Raw genomic sequence first — 18,881 nt, 5'->3', positions numbered from 1 at the left:
GCCACTTGTGACAGTCTGGCTGCGTGTTTGCAGCGTCACAGTTTTCATGCTGCTGTCGGCTGCACAGCTCTTTCTTTCTTCACCAGTAAATCTCTCTGTAACCGTCGAGTTTAAGTGTCTGTACAGAAGAGGTCCTTTTATTCTTGATAACAAATCCTGGAGTTCACCCCCAAACCCTGCAGGTCCGGTTCGTTTGGGTAGTGTGAATGCAAACGAACCGCGCCCGGGCACCGGGCCTGGGCCCACTTGCGGAGTTGGTCTCGGGCACGATTCAAGTGGACTCTGGCACGGTTCGGATGAGATGTGAATGCAATCGTGCTCGGATACGGGACAGAGCTTCGTATCAGCCTCCTGACATCATAAAAACTAAACTTCTTTCCACAGCGCAGCAGTTTGTTCACATTTTTCCTCCTAAAGGGCGGAAATCATCAGAAACCAGTCAATGAATGGTCTGTTGTGACTCACCTCGCAGATGAGCACAAGTTGGAGTCAGTGAGAGGAGGTGCAAATGCAATAAAAGTCTCCTGTCACCTTTAAAACCGCTGTATCTGCGCAGTGCGAGCCCATTTAACCCTCTGAGCTGTAGTAGATGTGCAGATACGAAGAGAGAAGTTGCCGGCATTTTAAAAAGTAATTTTAATCATCCATGGCTGCAGGATGGACTTTTTGATGGGTCAAAACAAAAATAAACTTCGCTCAGGTCATGACCCCAGTGGTTGCCATGGTAGCTTCTTCTTCTTTCTCCTCTTTTGCGCGGTTGTAAACCAGCTACGTGCATCCCACCACCTGCTGTTTCAGACTGAGTAAATATGCAAGTGCCCCTGGGCATGGGTCGATGTTGTTAGTGTGAAAGCATGCCGGGGGGGAGGGGAGAGGGGAAGGGGGAGGAATCGCGCGGTTTGAAACAACTGGGCCTAATGTGAAAGTGCCCTTAATTGAGCGTGGCGTTTTCTGCTGATGTAGGTAATCACCTGACTGTCAGAGTCTCTGATTTCATCGCAGTGAAATCCAAACAGGTGCTGATGCTGTCTGACTTTTCCTAAAATCATATCAGAGTTAAAACATGGGGATTCTGTCAATCCTGATCTAAAAACAAGAAGTGAAATAGTTGAACACTCAGAGAGCGCGGACCCAGCAAAGGTACACCCAATGAGAAATATAACGTGCATTATCTCCATAAGATGATTGATTCTGCAGCAGAAGTTTGTTCTGATTATCTAGTCTCCATCTGGTCTCAGTCTTGTCATGTCCTCCTAGTCTCGTCTAGTCTCGTCCAGTCTCTGTCTTGTCTCATCTTGTCTCGGTCTGGTTGTTTTATCTCGTCTGTCTGCTTCACCCTTGTGTATCTCTGAGGTTTCCAGGCTCTTTACTCGTAAACAGACTTCCAGTCTTACTTCTGTTGTTTCCGGTATAAAAAGTGAAATAATGTTGATCCGTCTGCAGGAATCTCCCTGAGAAAATCTTCCTGATCAGCTGACTCTGACCTACAGAAACTCTGCTGGTTCTGATGTAAATCTGAGTTTGACTCAGTCTCCCATTAAACATCATTTATCACCAGCAGCTTGAACTCCAGCAGAATCCGTCGTAATGAGGGGCAGAAGAAGGAAATATTTATTTCATCAGGAATGTCTGCAGCACATAATCCACTTAGCCGGGACGTCCAGAGATGGATGAGGAGTTGCTCCATGTTTACGTCTGTTTACAGAGAGAGAGAGTCAGAACCTGTGAAAATATTTAGAGAAATAAACACGCTCTGATTTTTAATTCTGATGTTTGGAGGAAAATATTCCTAAATATGTGTGAATAGGATTGTCCTGGCTGGTACATGGATGTTATCCATCGATAGGGCTGGTGAGAAAAGACGATTTTAAAAGTGAAATCTAGATTTTTCTCATGAATGTTCTCCTCTGAAGGCTTTAGGGGTTGAATGCAGACAAACTTGAAGAGTTCTCTGCCTTAGTGTACCAACATTTATGGAACTGTGGGATTTATCCACAGAGTTAAATAACAGATGATGGGGGAGGAGTCTACTGTCTCTAGAAGTCTCTAGATGTTTTAGCAGGCGAGCCGTGGAGAGCTTTCTTCAGACTGCTGTGTAAAACTGGGCGGTTCGCTCCGTGCTTCTTCTGTTTGTTTCTCTACTTCCTGCATAAAAGTCACAAAATAAAGCAGAAAAGAAAATCTACTAAAGTCTTTGATATAGCCTCACAAAGCTGAGGCATCGTCCAGATTCTGGTCTGTCATTCATGTTTCTCCTGTCAGAGAATGACCGGACCAATCAGCATCATTAGAGGAGAGAGAGGTGGAGCTATAGGTGGGATTTAGTAGGGGTGCAACGATTCATCGATGTATAGTGATATATTGATTGGTTGATTAATGATCCAATCAGATCAATGGTCAGTCAAAACATCGTTCTAAATTGATGCTTTAAGCTACGCTCTTATTTTGAAATTCCCCCCCACACACCTGTTGACAGTTTCTGCCTCAGCAAGCTAGCCAGCAGCAGTAGCTCAAAGTTTGACGTCTGAGGAAAAGAGGATTTCCTCTCCTCTCTGGGCTGTGTGGACAGATTTCAGACGGGTCTCTCCCCGTAGTTTACCGACTACGTCTACATCTTTATCCGTGCACAACCGCTGTATAAGATCGTTCACGGATGAAAAACACTCAACTAGCTATGGCTGAGCGTGAGTGTCGTCTGATGCAGCAGAAATTTAATTGAGGGAGCTATTTTTTTCTAGAACTGTCAAATTTGTGCATAAAAATGCCTGATATATCGACCGTCAGCCCCTACATCAGATCAAATCCAAATCATGTCATGGCAGATTTTGTGATATCAGAAAACATCGTATCATCATCCAGAATATTGATGTTGTGTGGATGTTGTGTTGATGTTGTGTTGATGTTGTGTTGATGTTGTATTGATGTTGTATTGATGTTGTATTGATGTTGTGTTGATGTTGTATTGCTGCTGTGTTGATGTTGTGTTGCTGTTGTGTTGCTGTTGTGTTGATGTTGTAATGATGTTGTGTTGATGTTGTGTTGATGTTGTAATGATGTTGTGTTGATGTTGTGTTGATGTTGTGTTGATGTTGTGTGGATGTTGTGTTGCTGTTGTATTGATGTTGTATTGATGTTGTATTGATGTTGTGTTGATGTTGTATTGCTGCTGTGTTGATGTTGTGTTGATGTTGTATTGATGTTGTATTGATGTTGTATTGATGTTGTATTGCTGCTGTGTTGATGTTGTGTTGATGTTGTATTGATGTTGTATTGATTTTGTGTTGATGTTGTGTTGATGTTGTGTTGATGTTGTGTTGATGTTGTGTTGATGTTGTGTTGCTGTTGTGTTGATGTTGTGTTGATGTTGTATTGATGTTGTATTGATTTTGTATTGATGTTGTATTGATGTTGTGTTGCTGTTGTGTTGATGTTGTGTTGATGTTGTGTTGATGTTGTGTTGATGTTGTGTTGATGTTGTGTTGATGTTGTATTGATGTTGTATTGATGTTGTGTTGCTGTTGTGTTGATGTTGTGTTGATGTTGTGTTGATGTTGTATTGATTTTGTATTGATGTTGTATTGATGTTGTGTTGCTGTTGTGTTGATGTTGTGTTGATGTTGTGTTGATGTTGTGTTGATGTTGTATTGATGTTGTGTTGATGTTGTGTTGATGTTGTGTTGATGTTGTATTGATTTTGTATTGATGTTGTATTGATGTTGTGTTGATGTTGTGTTGATGTTGTGTTGATGTTGTGTTGATGTTGTATTGATGTTGTATTGCTGTTGTGTTGATGTTGTATTGATGTTGTGTTGCTGTTGTGTTGCTGTTGTGTTGATGTTGTATTGATGTTGTGTTGATGTTGTATTGATGTTGTGTTGATGTTGTGTTGCTGTTGTGTTGATGTTGTGTTGATCTTGTGTTGATGTTGTGTTGATGTTGTAATGATGTTGTGTTGATGTTGTGTGGATGTTGTGTTGCTGTTGTGTTGCTGTTGTGTTGATGTTGTATTGTATCAGGATTTGCACCCCTAGGGTTTAGGTAAAGAGACTCCAAACCTGTAAACAATGGCGGCCGGTGAAGAGGTGAGCGTGGATGCAGCTGTAGTTTGATCAGACCTGGTCGTTTACTCTTCATCTGATTCAGAGTTTAATTTACTGACTGACTCCACTGACGGTGAACCACAGAGCATTTATCCGGTCACTCTGAGTTTTATTTTGAAAGGGTCTGCCCAGATGGATGTGAAATACATCCCTACCATGGAGAAACAGTCTCATCTAAGTGCAGAGAAACTGAACGACCAAGACGTCACTCTGAGAGGAAATCCAGGCGTTCCTGCAGACTTCTGGGAGAACCGTGTGTTCATAGACCTAGAACCAACAGAATCATGTTTAGTAGTGAGCTTTAACTTAATGTTGCTGCCAGTTCTAAACAATTTAAAGCTTCTATTTTGCTTTCTGCTTTCTTATCCTGCAGCTTTGACTGTTTTATTCTAATGAGGGTGATTTCTGCGATGTCTGGACAGATTTTATCACGTTTGGTTTGTTTAGATGTCTAGATTTGTCCAGGAGCTGTTTGTGATCGATTAGTGGGAAATCTCTCCTCATGCAACCTCGACCTTACTCTGACACTGTCCTCAGATTTAGTAGCTCTCAGACAGGATCACCTCATGGATGTGTTTCTGCAGAGGCATGCAGAAAAAATCCTGGTTAAAGTTTGAGTCCACACATTCTACTCCCCCTTAAACTGTCTCCATATTTCCATGAGGTTTGCTGAAGCAGTCTCAGCCTCTCTGACAGCCCTGCTCATGCCTCCGTATTTCCTCTGCTGCAGGTAACTTCCTGGAGTTCCAGGAACCAGTCAACAACATCACTCACTTCCAAGGTCAGACGGCGACGCTCCACTGTAAGGTGTCAGGAAACCCCCGGCCGACCATCCGCTGGCTGAAGAATGACGCCCCCGTGGTCCAGGAGCAGGGACGCATCACTATCCGCAAGACCGAGGCCGGGTCCAAGCTCCGGATCCAGGACTTAGACACCACTGACACCGGCTACTACCAGTGTGTCGCCTCAAACTCGCTGAAAGTCATCTCTGCTACTGGCGTGCTCTACGTCAAGCTGGGTAAGGAGTGAAACTCAGACCTTTAATGTTTCCTGCACCGCGGTCTGCACATGGAACCACTTCACTCTTAAATCTAACCCACGTTCTTATCAACAGAGTTTTAATTCTCTGTGCATTTTTATTTTGGATCCACAGGTCAGATGCCCACGCACGGCCCCGATGAATTGTGAGTAAAGACTTTCTTCACATAAGCATGTTTTTAATGAGTGTTTCAGTAAATATCTCACAGAAATGCCTCCAAACTCTTTATAAGTCACACATTTCACCACCAGGGGGCGTTCAATCAAAACAGTAACAGAAGACAAGGAGTAGAGGCTCCACCACACACTGTTGGGTTTCTTTCAACATTCCCCAAATCAGACTCACAAAGAATCCTGTCAAAAGTTCTAGAAGTTTGTAAAAGCCTGTGTGCAAAGGTCAATTTTTTACTCCGAAGCATGTGAAGGAAGCAGCTGAAACCAGGAGTGAAGTTCTCAGAGATGGATTAGGGCGGTAGGAAGGGATTTTAAAACATTATTTATTTATTTATCTTTACAGAGGCAGCGCATATTAAATTAACTCTTCTGTAAATATGCCAGAGATAGCCTAAAAGCTTGCGTCCATCTGAGGTCACTGGCCGGATGTTAAATTTGCACTGCAGTGCCCGGGGGGGGGGGCTGCAGGGTTGGGGGGTGCTGCAAGGTTAAGGGGGTGCTGCAGGGTTGGAGGGGGTGCTGCAGGGTCGGGGGGTGCTACAGGGTTGGGAGTGCTGCAGTGTTGAGGTGCTGCAGGGTTGGTGGGGGTGCTACAGGGTTGGGGGATGCTGCAGTGTTGCGGGGGGGCGTGCAGGGTTGAGGGATGTTGCAGGGTTGGTGGAAGGTGCTGCAGGGTTGGTGGAAGGTGCTGCAGGGTTGGGGATGCTGCAGGGTTGGTGGAAGGTGGTGCAGGGTTGGGGATGCTGCAGGGTTGGTGGAAGGTGCTGCAGGGTTGGTGGAAGGTGCTGCAGGGTTGAGGGATGTTGCAGGGTTGGTGGAAGGTGCTGCAGGGTTGGTGGAAGGTGCTGCAGGGTTGGGGATGCTGCAGGGTTGGTGGAAGGTGCTGCAGGGTTGGGGATGCTGCAGGGTTGGTGGAAGGTGCTGCAGGGTTGGGGATGCTGCAGGGTTGGTGGAAGGTGCTGCAGAAAAAAGGTGAATGCATTCACATCTTCCAGCAGACAAGAAATGAACTTGGTTAAATAAACCATCTGGTACTTTTAAATGCATGCATTGCCCTCACTGTGATAATGTGGCACAAACCAAAGGTATTGTGGATGTCCAAACTAAAAAAACCTACAAACAAAGGGACTTTATTAATTGTAACACCACTTTTGTCATATACCGTTTGTTTTGTCCATGTGAGGAAGGTCTTTTCTACATAGGACGTACAAAAAGACGCATGAGAGATCATCTGGCTGAGCATAAATATGCCATTAGAATCAGGAATCAGGATAATGCTGGATAGTGTTGCATGGTTGGTGGTGGTGCTGCAGGGTTGAGGGGTGCTGCAGGGCTGGGGGGGTGCTGCAGAGTTGAGGGGTGCTGCAGGGCTGGGGGGGTGCTGCAGAGTTGAGGGGTGCTGCAGGGTTGAGGGGTGCTGCAGGGCTGGGGGGGTGCTGCAGAGTTGAGGGGTGCTGCAGGGTTGAGGGGTGCTGCAGGGTTGGTGGTGGTGCTGCAGGGTTGGTGGTGGTGCTGCAGGGTTGAGGGGTGCTGCAGGGCTGGGGGGTGCTGCAGAGTTGAGGGTTGCTGCAGGGTTGAGGGGTGCTGCAGGGCTGGGGGGGTGCTGCAGAGTTGAGGGGTGCTGCAAGATTGGTAGTGGTGCTGCGGGGTTGGTGGTGGTGCTGCAGGGTTGAAGCGTGCTGCAGGGTTGGTGGTGGTGCTGCAGGGTTGGTGGTGGTGCTGCAGGGTTGAAGCGTGCTGCAGGGTTGGTGGTGGTGCTGCAGGGTTGGTGGTGGTGCTGCAGGGTTGGTGGTGGTGCTGCAGGGTTGGTGGTGGTGCTGCAGGGTTGGTGGTGGTGCTGCAGGGTTGAGAGGTGGTGCAGGGCTGGTGGTGGTGCTACAGGGTTGGTGGTGGTGCTGCAGGGTTGAGAGGTGGTGCAGGGTTGGTGGTGGTGCTGCAGGGCTGGTGGTGGTGCTACAGGGTTGAGGGGTGCTGCAGGGTTGAGGGGTGGTGCAGGGCTGGTGATGGTGCTGCAGGGTTGAGGGGTGCTGCAGGGTTGGTGGTGGTGCTGCAGGGTTGAGGGGTGCTGCAGGGTTGGTGGTGGTGCTGCAGGGTTGAGGGGTGCTGCAGGGTTGGTGGTGGTGCTGCAGGGTTGGGGGGTGCTGCAGGGTTGGTGGTGGTGCTGCAGGGTTGAGGGGTGCTGCAGGGCTGGTGGTGGTGCTGCAGGGTTGAGGGGTGCTGCAGGGTTGAGGGGTGCTGCAGGGTTGGTGGTGGTGCTGCAGGGTTGGTGGTGGTGCTGCAGGGTTGAGGGATGCTGCAGGGCTGGGGGGTGCTGCAGAGTTGAGGGGTGCTGCAGGGTTGTGGGGTGCTGCAGGGCTGGGGGGGTGCTGCAGGGTTGAGGGGTGCTGCAAGATTGGTAGTGGTGCTGCGGGGTTGGTGGTGGTGCTGCAGGGTTGGTGGTGGTGCTGCAGGGTTGGTGGTGGTGCTGCAGGGTTGGTGGTGGTGCTGCAGGGTTGGTGGTGGTGCAGGGCTGGTGGTGGTGCTGCAGGGTTGAGGGGTGGTGCAGGGCTGGTGGTGGTGCTGCAGGGTTGAGGGGTGCTGCAGGGTTGAGAGGTGGTGCAGGGCTGGTGGTGGTGCTGCAGGGTTGAGGGGTGGTGCAGGGCTGGTGGTGGTGCTGCAGGGTTGAGGGGTGCTGCAGGGTTGGTGGTGGTGCTGCAGGGTTGGTGGTGGTGCTGCAGGGTTGAGGGATGCTGCAGGATTGAGGGGGGTGCTGCAGGGTTGGGGGATGCTTGATTGATATAAAATGCAACCAGTGCCAGAGGATAATCCTGGTCAGTTAGAAGTAAGCGGTAGGACTCAGATACAGCAGCAGAGCGGCAGCTTCCTGCAGCTCCTCAGCAGAGAATCTGACGCTGTGGTAGAAGCGTCTGTTTAACCCTGCACCCTTTTAAAGGACTGTTAGTTTTCTGCAGGATATTATAATAAAAACATCAAATGATTGAAGTTATGAGGGATTCGATGTTTGCAGAGTCTGTTTTACAGCAGAAGCTTTTTTCTGCAGGAGTTTTTCTTTTGTGTAGGTTTCTGTCTCTCCATCCTCTGATTTGTTTTAAATGAATAATTTCATGAACATTCACAGCTGTTTGTTAGGATCAAGGGTAAATCTGAGATTTAAAAGTCTGTAACTGATCCAGATAATAGTTCTGGATTTTCCTGAAGCTGAAAACAAGTCATGACTACCAATGCCCCCCCACCCAGGCCCCCCTCCTCCACCAGCTGTTTGTTGGAGAGGCTGGGGGAGCCGTGTCATTGGCTGATGAGATAATCTGCCTGAAAGAGTCACTGAGGAACAGGCGGTCTGATCGAGGACATGATTCAGCATTCTTTCCAAAACCACGACCCAGCGAGTCTGACGCTGCTCTGAACTCTCAGTCCTCCTGACTCAAACCACAGCGGGCGAGCGAGAGAGAGAGAGGCCGTCCCTCCACTCTAACAGTTCAGTTCGATCACTGCAGCAGCGGCGTTTAACCTTAAAGGTGTAGACGCGTTCCTGATACCTCAGAGCAGTTATGGCGGTTAGCTGCGTGCCTTAGCATGTTCACGTTAGCTCTGGGCTAACACCCCTCACCACAAACACGCATCAACGCTTCAACACCTCTGAGGAAGCTCATTACCTGAACACCAGCCTCTGAATCCACCTGAACCTGTACCTGGTCTGACAGACGGTAAAGACCAGGTTCAGGTGGAGCTGCTGCAGTGTAAATTATAAATACGGACGTAGTCTGAGTGATGTCACACACTGAAGAGGAAGTGTGAAGCCTGTGGATGGAGGATGGAAATACAGGGTTGATTTCTCTGCCATATCTGAGTTTAACAGCAGTGAAGTCATGTTTTATTAAAGCAGTATGAAATGATTTAACAGGATAAAGATGGAAGATTCTTTAGACCAGTGAACCTCAGCGTGTGGCTCGTTTACGTCTTCATTTGAAACATTATTCACTTCTACTCTTATCCTGTTTTATGCAGCTGTTTGCCCCTTTTTTGCTGCTTTTTGCCCATTTAAGCTGCCTTATGTGATTAAATGCTCCCGATTTCCCATTTTGCTACTCTCTGATGTTTTTTGCCCACTTTAGTCGCTTTTCACTCATTTTTTTGCCACTTTTGGACCATTTTTGCAACCTGGAACTCAATTTTTACCACTTCTCAATCACTTTTGCCACTTTTCTCCCAGTAATTTTCCGCTTCTATCCCATTTTTTCCACTTCTTTTTGTCACTTTTTACCCATTTTGAACACTTTTATTCTTTTTTTTTTTTTGCAATCCCCAACCCTGCAGCACCCCCCAACCCTGCAACCCAACCTTTGCCTATTTTTGCCACTTCTCACCCATTTAAGTTGTCTTTTGCAGTTAAATGCCACTTAATTCCCATTTTCCACCTTTTTTTTTTGAAATTTTTGCATATTTTATTCACTTTCACTAATTTTTACCACATTTTTGCCACTTTTCCCACCTTTTTTCTGATTTTTGCAGCTTTTTGACCACATTAACTTATTTTAATTGCTACTTTTCACCACTTAGATTGACATAAGAGACATATGGGGTCATTTCTCTAGTAAAGCCAAGTTTAACCATATTTACAATAAATAATGAGAGATTTTCAAGACAAAAATAAATCCCCCATGTGCCCTGGAATGTCCACATCACCAAAAACTGCTGTGAAAGTTGTTTAGTTATAAAAAGTAAACAATTTACAGAAGAAGAAGGTTTCAGTAATGTTCTGAAAAAAAAAAAAAAAAAATTTAATTGAAAAAATTCTCATAAATTTTAGAAAAAATTTCTATGAATTTTCTTACAATTTACAAATACATTTCTGTAGAAAATTATGGCAAATTTCCACAAAAAAGTCCCACAAAAAAAACAAAAAAAAATCCCAAAATTTACATGATGATTCAGAGACCATTCCCTCAGAACCTCCTGTTAAATTCCCCAAAACTTTGCAAATAGTTTCCTAAAGATTGCTTGGAAAATGATAGCAAAAGCTCCTAGAAAAGCAACAAAAGTTCCTAACATTTCTAGGATATTCCCCAGATTTTTCATTTAAATTCCCCCAAAATGTAAAAATAAATTCCCTGAATTTCTATTAAAATATCTTACAAATCCAAAGCCCCCCCCAAAAAAATCTTTAAATCAAACTCTCTAAAATATACAAATATATCTTTGAAAAATTCAAAGCAAGTCCTCCCAACATTGTAGGAAAATTACTTTAAGTTCTACTGAAATTCCAGACACTCGATTTAAAAAGTCTGACCTCAGAGTTCTTACTATGTTGTAGGAATATATATGTATATGTGTATTGTACTTGTTGTGCAATGTAAATAAAGGTTGAATTGAAAGCCTGACTGTAATGCCGTCACATTGCGAGTGTCTGGAGGCTGCAGGTTTCATCAGTAAAGAGCTCGAGCTGCTCAGATCCTCTCATCAAACCTTTACAGCCTTTCTAATCCTGACCCGTGTGAGGACGTGGACCTGCCTTCTGCAGACGTGTTTATTTAGGAAACGCTCCTCCAGAATGATTTAAAGTTCAGAAATAAACTCCTGAATGTTGTGTGGTTGTTAGTGGACATGTTGGAGGTGTTTGTTTAGGCCTGTGCTGAGTTTATGCACCGTAGATCTGCAGATAACGTCAGCGCAGAGCTCCAGATGGGAGCAGGAAGTGTGATTGAAATGCCAAAGTTCTGAGCTGTTAAGAGCCGAGCCAGCCGGGAGAAAAAAGAGCTGCTTTTGATCCTGAAAGTAGCGATTTAAACGCTCACAGAGAAACAGCAGCAGGTAAACTTCTGTCTGCAGGGGCGTGGTCAGACCACATTCACCTGCCCGTAACGTTTAACACAAAGACAGCTTTTCAAGGAATCACACCTACGGCCTACTTTTAGATCCAGACCCACCAGTATGTAGACGTTTAGCACAGTACTGGTTCCTGCCTGCTGGTTCTCATCTGATTCTCATGCATCATCAGGATCACATGACTTTAAACCAGCTGTTTCATAAATTAGGCTGCATCAAAGGTCATTTATCACACAAAAATCACTTTTTCAGGTTTTCTAACATAAATATGTGCCCCAGGCCTGTCCACAGGATTCTCTGTTTCTCCACCTTCCAGAAAACGTGTGCTTAATGTGTGCGTTCTCAGATTTTCCCCTAATGATGTCATGTGGGGAGTTAGCCCCGCCCCCAGGTTCGTTTGGCCCTCCCGGCATGGAAGAAACCTCCGCCCTCCTCTCCTGATTTTCAGCTGCCAGCTAGGAGGAGGATCAGGAGAGCTACATCCATTTCCTGAGAGGGGCGGAGCCAGGGGCGGAGTCAGACAGCTCATTACCACAGAAACAGCTGGTTCTGAGCAGGGCTGAAACAGAGGGGTTTTTAGACACGCAGGAATCAATACTGGAGTGTTTTTACAGAAATAAACTTCACAGCCATGTTTCAGGACCTCTTAGACCGATATGAACTTGTCTTAAAGGGTCAAATATGTGACCTTTAATAAAATAGACAGCTTTTTAAAATGAAAACGTCCTCTGCTCCGGTCCTCGTCACATGAAGTCTGATCTGAGGAGGACGGTGTGAGTTTATCTTTCTGTCCGCCATCGTTCACACCGACCACACACAGACACAGAGGATGGCCGCCACAACAGAGCGCCAGACCGCCATAAATCACAGCTCTGTGTAATCACAGGAGGAGATACCAGCTGCTGCTGCTCTTTTCTATTTAAACTGGAGTTTTTAAACATGGAGAGTTAATACTTTAGTTTAACAGGGTTGTTTCATGACTGCCTTCCTGTTTTCATACCACTATAAATACCTGCTCTCACTTCTATTAAAGGTTCAGTGTGAAACTGTAGTAAATCTGCTCTATTATAGTGATGTTTCATAAATGCATCATCAGTGATCTGTCTCTGCAGGAGTGTCAAACTCTATCACAGCAGGGGCCGAATTCTGAATCAGGGTCCAACCTGAGGGCCGAACAGGGTCAACATTTAACCATTAACTGTCAACCTCATGTTCACCTGCAATGAATTATGGGGAAAAACCTTAGCACTGATGATAAAGAGATTGAAAAATGTGAAAATGATAAGTTTAAAGGCTAAAAATATGTGATAAAAGATCAAGTTTATTCGCTCAAAAGGTCAAAACATGGCATTTAAAGTCAAAATAATGTTTTTAAAAGGCAAATATATGAGATAGAAAGTTAAAACCATTATTCTTAAGAGCCAAAATATCAGATAAATTCAATATAATTGGTTTAAAATATCAAATCATGAGAAAAACATTTAAAGTTTAAAGGTCAAAATATTACTTAAATTTTTAAATTGAGGATCTAAAATGTTGAATTATGAGATAAAAGTCAAAATAAGGACTTAAAAAGGTCAAAATGTGAGAGACAATCATAATCATGAGTTTGAAAGGTCAAAATATTACTTAAAAAATTAAAGTTGAGGATCTAAAAGTTAAAAAAATAAGATCAAAAGTCAAAATTATGAATTCAAAAGGTCCACATAGGAAATAAAAAGTCAAAACCATGACTTTGTGTCATCACTGAGGTTCAAATTAAGAATATGAGATGAAAACATTTACTGACTTTTTATTTAACTTTGTACTTTTTCTAATTTTATGTCTCTAGAATATTTTAGACCATCATTGTAAAGTTCACATTTTTAGACAGGAGGATGTCTGCAGACTCCACAGTGGGTCAGTAATAATAAAAGTATGATATGATCTGGTGGACCGTGTGTAACTGTTCCAGGGGCCAGATTTGGCTCCTGGGCCTTGAGTTTGTCACCCCTGGTCTAAAGCAGGGAGCACTGAGGTTTATAACACACCTCATATCCGTATTTATAAGGCTTTACTTCACCTGCTTCCTTTGTGGGATTTGATCCCTGTGAAAGTTCTGGAAGCTCCAGCCTTCTGGGACTCGGTCACATGACCTACTGTTGCTCGCTGTCCCATAAGCCCTTCTGTAAAAGGAGGTCCAGGTCTGCTGCTCCTGCAGGAGGAGACTTCCTGTGTTGGTGATCTGGTCTCTCTAAATCTTTTAAAGGTGGATTAAACATGTCAGAGGAGGATGCATCAGGCTGTAGATGTTTGGCTGATGCCTCTCTGCTCTGTGACTCAGGATCTAGTAGTTCTGTGATTGAAGCTCTTCTGTTTTTATGTTTCTGTCTTTGTTCGTTGCATCTTTCTAGTCCAGGACTCTCTTATAAATGAGACTCTTAATCCTAGCCAGCTTTCCCTGGTTGGATGAATTTAAATGAATAAATAGATGATGATTATTTAGCTTTAGGCCTAACATGGAGTTATGGCTCCATTCCATCCGTGCAGATACGGGACGTCCCGTTGGCTGCTCTTGTGTTTTTCCAGTGAAGTGTCAGAGCGGTGAAAAGGTCACACGGCCATGCTGAGCTCTGGTCTGCAGCCAAACACACAAACGCTTCATGTAATGACTTTAAACAACATTATTTCAATCACTGTGACCTCAGCTTTCACCACACCCACAAAGCTTTTCTTCATTAGAGAGCTTTCCTCACACTCAGCTTTTCTGGCATTTGCAATATTTCTGCAAGGAACAGGAAGCAGGGACAGAGTGAGACAGAGAAACCTGGTTATCTATATCACTGTCAGCATGATCACTGCTAGTATCCCACCTTCTGATTACTGCAGCTTATTAATGCAGGGGCCTGTGGTCTTCGCAGCACTTTAGAAACCTGAGAAAAATGGGGAATTAATGCAGGCGTAGCACCATTAAAGGACAACACGGCGGTGCAGATGTAAAATATCCGGCTCATTTTTAGCTGCAGGAGAAGAAAGCCACAGCAAATATTTATTTCAACAGTCTCAGCATGCAGGACTAGAGAGCATGGATGAAGACGTGCAGCTGTGACTGATGGGAAACTTCCAGAACTCAGATTCTGAGTGGCTCTAGGAGTCAGACTCTGCCTGCATGTTTCTTTGCCGTATGTCTCTTGGCTGAGGCTGCAGTCTCACGTTGAGACCTCCAGGCTGCAGAGTCAGGTTTCTCCGAAGGATAATCCCAGTTTCTGAAATCAGGTGTGCATTTACACACACAAATACCGATGAAATACTTAAAACAGTGATACTCACCCTGTGGCTCTTTTATGTCGTAATTTTAAATATTAGTCCCCCACTTTTATCCCTTTTTTGCCCTTTTCACCATTTTTCACCCATTTAAGCAACCTTTTGCTATAAAGTACCACTGTTTTCCCCTTTTTTGCCCGTTTATGACACTTGTTTTTGCCCATTTTTGCCCCTTTTCATCACTTTTAACCCATTTCAGCTACCTTTTGCCACTTTATACCACTTGTTTTCCTATTTTTTGCCACATTTAGACCATCTTATGTCACCTTAAACTCATTTTTTGCCACTTCTCAACCATTTTTTGCTACTCTCTGACTCCTATTCTACTTTTCCTCCCAATTTCACCCCTTTTTACCCATTTTTGTTGCTTTTTGGCCATTTTTGCCACCTTTAACTTATTGTTATTCCCTACTTCAAGCTGTTTTTGCTTCACCACTTAGATTGTGGCTCTTGCAAAGGTATTTTTCAACAATTTGGCTCTTTGGTTGGGCAGGGTTGAGTAATGCTGACTAAAAACATCTAGTCAAACCAGGACACTAAGGCCCATGCAGACTGCAGACTCATGTCATCGTCTGCTCAAACACCACTCGCTTCACTAGCAGTGAAAAAATCTAATTTCTGCACGTTAGCATCCTGTTGCATGAACTTGAACTCCTGCATTGTTTTAATAAAAGATCTCTAAAGGCCGCTGAGCTGAAGTACAACCTCTGAGATGATACTGCAGGAGTCAGCAGAAATCAGAAACATTCCTAACGTGTTTCCAGGTTAACCACTCTCTTTATCAGCTTCATCGCTGCTTTGGAACTCTGACTGCAGCCAAGGGAAACACGCAGAACCGAGAGTTGGGGAGGAGAAATCAGAGGGAGAGCTTCTTTTAATCGTTTGTGTGCAATTAGATTTAAAAGTTTTCTGCAGAGTCCAGTCAAAAGATGGAGCAAATGTTCAGGATTATTCGCTGAGTTTTTCTTCCCACACCGAGCGTCTCAATGAGATTACTGCTCCATAAATCTGATTGAAATCATCAAACCTTAAAGGGACGCTCCGTTTTCTCAGAATAATCCAGAGCAGCCTAAACATCAGAGCTGACTCCAGCCAGACTTTAGCGTCCGAGGGTCGGTGTGTGTCAGCTCTGAGCTCAGCCTGTTTGTTTTGTGGATTAAGACTCGAGTCAGACTGGCAGACTAAGTCCAGCACAAACATGACACCGGCGTGACCCCAGCTGAGAGCGAGTCAGAAAACACGCTCAGATCAGAGAGTTTAAACCGACTCCACTTCCTGTACAGACCGACCCAGAGGCTGCAGGTCGACAGACGCAAGGAACGACGGAGAGAGCAACACAGATTAACTCAGGAAAACTGTCACAGAGACCAGACTGCCACCCCCCAAGATCTTTGGCACCACCCCTAGGGGGTCCTGGACCCCCAGGTTGGTAACCACTGTCTTAAAGGATACTTGCCTGAAACATTACTGATGTCTGCCCTGTTGTTTGCAGATGACGGGGTTTCTGCAAAGAGAAGAGTGATCAGAATGACAAAGTCCTGTGCTTTTAATGACGGCACATTTTTCAGTAAGCAGAGAGAGCGTTCCAGAGCCGGAGGTCATCAGCCAGTGGAAAAAGCCTCTTTTTAAAGTCTTTACACATTCTTTTATCCCCTTCATATTTGCAGCACTAAGATACCAGATATCATGTTGTTTAGTGCACGTGGCGTTGAAAACCTAGCTAAGTTTCTAAGCTAGTATGGAGTCAGCATGGTTATCTGCAGGGAAAGTTGACTCCAGCCTTTCTCTGGTTTTTGAACTGGTCCTCTTGTAGGAGTCAGGACTTCTGCCAGTACAATGCCTGGTTTTATTTGGGGGCCGTAAACGGGGTCAGGCTCTGCAGAGGGCCCCAGGAAGGTTTGGCTCTGCAGGAAGTCATTTTCTGCCGCCTGTCATCAGACTTTACAATCCCCCTCTGTGAGTGTGTGTGAGTGTGTGTGAGTGTCTGTTAGCCCGGCCTCATTTATGGACTGCTGTTGTCGTCTACGTGAGACTGTCGGTGGATTCAGAATCAATAAACTTTCTCTGCAAATCAGGATCCAGGTTCAGCTCCAGCATGAATGCGGAGCCTGTTTTTCTCTTTATGCTTCTTCATACAGCTTTATTCTCTTCTCTCGTTTGGAGGATGTGAGGCGAGAAACTGTGAACAGCGTTGTCTTAAAGCTGCTGAAATTTTTATAAGCCATAGAATAGAATTTTGTAGTGAAATTAAAATGCAAACCTTAAAGGTGCAAGGAAACAATACAAATGATAAAAGACCAAAGCTACGGCATGAATATTTTGAGAGGAAGTGAAAACACACGCATACATAAACATTCACGTTCTGCATGGTTCAGTCACATGAATGTTTGTTCCAGTCTTTGCCGTGTTTGGTGCAGTCATGGATCTGGCATGAAAACTGTGTCCTTATTACCCATTACCCACATTCCCCTGGTAATTCAAACTAGCATGAATATTTCTGCAGGGATTTTATGCCAGGGTCAGAGGCTTCGTGTTTCTGGGTTGGAAGTCCGTCTATCTGTCCAGACTGTTCATGTGAGCATGATACCTCAAGAATACTTTGAGGGTTTTTTGGTCACATTTGGTGCACATTCACTTGGACTCCTGAACTGCAGCCTTGCATATTGTAACATCACAGCGACCTTGTACCATACTGCAGCATGTCATAAGAGCAGGCGGGCTCTGCATCAGCACTGTATCTGCTAAAGCTCCACCTCCTCCACCCCAGCCTCCTCCTTTATAGACTAAAGCTTCACCTCCTCCACCCCAGCCTCCTCCTTTATAGAGTAAAGCTTCCCCTCCTCCACCCCAGCCTCCTCCTTTATAGACTAAAGCTTCCCCTCCTCCACCCCAGCCTCCTCCTTTATAGACTAAATCTTCACCTCCTCCACCCCAGCCTCCTCCTTTATAGACTAAAGCTTCCCCTCCTCCACCCCAGCCTCCTCCTTTATAGACTAAAGCTTCACCTCCTCCACCCCAGCCTCCTCCTTTATAGCATCAAGCTCCACCTCCTCCACCCCAGCCTCCTCCTTTATAGACTAAAGCTTCCCCTCTTCCACCCCAGCCTCCTCCTTTATAGACTAAAGCTCCACCTCCTCCACCCCAGCCTCCTCCTTTATAGACTAAAGCTTCCCCTCCTCCACCCCAGCCTCCTCCTTTATAGACTAAAGCTTCACCTCCTCCACCCCAGCCTCCTCCTTTATAGACTAAAGCTTCCCCTCCTCCACCCCAGCCTCCTCCTTTATAGACTAAAGCTTCACCTCCTCCACCCCAGCCTCCTCCTTTATAGACTAAAGCTTCCCCTCCTCCACCCCAGCCTCCTCCTTTATAGACTAAAGCTTCACCTCCTCCACCCCAGCCTCCTCCTTTATAGACTAAAGTTTCACCTCCTCCACCCCAGCCTCCTCCTTTATAGACAGAAGCTTGTTTCATCCCCATATTCAGATTCATGCTTCTATGATTCTTTCTAAGATTAACCAAAGAATAATCACATATTAAATCTCAATATCTTGGGGAAAAAAATTGCAGTTTGATTATTTTTGCAAATCGTTCAGCCCTATTTTTATGCTCCTCATCTAATGTGTTTCTTAACAAACAACCAATAAATCATTTTTTATAATAATTAGAAATATATTTTTACCAATATTCTAGAAAAAAATCCCACATGAATGTTTGCATGATGTGTAGAGCATTATGCAAACATGGCTAAATAAATATTGCACTTTCTGTGATTTGAAAATAGTAGTAATTTCCCAGCCCTACTTCAGAACCATCATTACTCTTTGCATTTTCATAGATAACCTCATAAGACTCACGGCACCATTTATGGATTGCACTGCAATAACAAATCACATTTGTAATATTGTCTGTTATAATAATGCACATTTTTACTAAGTGTGCAGTTTTTATGCAAACAGGACGATGATTGCACACATTGCTCCATCATGCACTGAAACATCATTGAATCATGATTTTAGATTGTTGTTATAATTTTCAAATCTTGGCAATGATTCACAAGGCATTCTGGGAGATTTCCCATTATATTTGGTTCGTTATGTGCTTCTGGAAAATCTCTGAAGGACCATTTACCCTACCTCTCTATTCAACAAGAACCAGAACACCCTACCACATGACATGAACATGCAAAGGAGGAGTGTGTTGAAATGAGTGGGTTTAGTTCTCAGGTTTTTGATTCTGGCTCAAATAAGTCCACAGGACAGGATGCATGGCCCACTTCGTCCAGCCTGTCAGACAGAAGGGAAGTTAATTCTTCTGAGCGGATTTCTGCAGATATTTGGCTGAATTAAGGAAACACAAACAGTGGAAGCAGACGGAGAGTGTGCAGACTTCTCTCTCTATCGCTGCACAAACACACACACATACACACAAACACACACACACACA

The 18,881-nt window shown here is 44.7% G+C and overlaps 1 protein-coding gene across 2 annotated transcripts in view; it reads left to right on the top strand.

Moving 5' to 3' along the window:
* Positions 1-18,881, top strand: part of ror2 (receptor tyrosine kinase-like orphan receptor 2) — an 80,878-nt gene that overhangs the window by 49,110 nt on the left and 12,887 nt on the right. For both annotated transcript variants that reach the window (XM_041811389.1, XM_041811388.1), the window contains exons 3-4: positions 4,831-5,118; positions 5,254-5,284. In XM_041811389.1, the coding sequence (XP_041667323.1) occupies positions 4,831-5,118; positions 5,254-5,284 (319 nt within the window). The remainder of the gene's footprint in view (positions 1-4,830; positions 5,119-5,253; positions 5,285-18,881) is intronic.

Source organism: Cheilinus undulatus, linkage group 17, assembly GCF_018320785.1.
Source record: "Cheilinus undulatus linkage group 17, ASM1832078v1, whole genome shotgun sequence".
Classification (NCBI taxonomy): domain Eukaryota; kingdom Metazoa; phylum Chordata; class Actinopteri; order Labriformes; family Labridae; genus Cheilinus; species Cheilinus undulatus.
The sequence above is the reverse complement of the archived record's forward strand: the minus strand, read 5'-3'. Positions and strand labels throughout refer to the sequence as shown.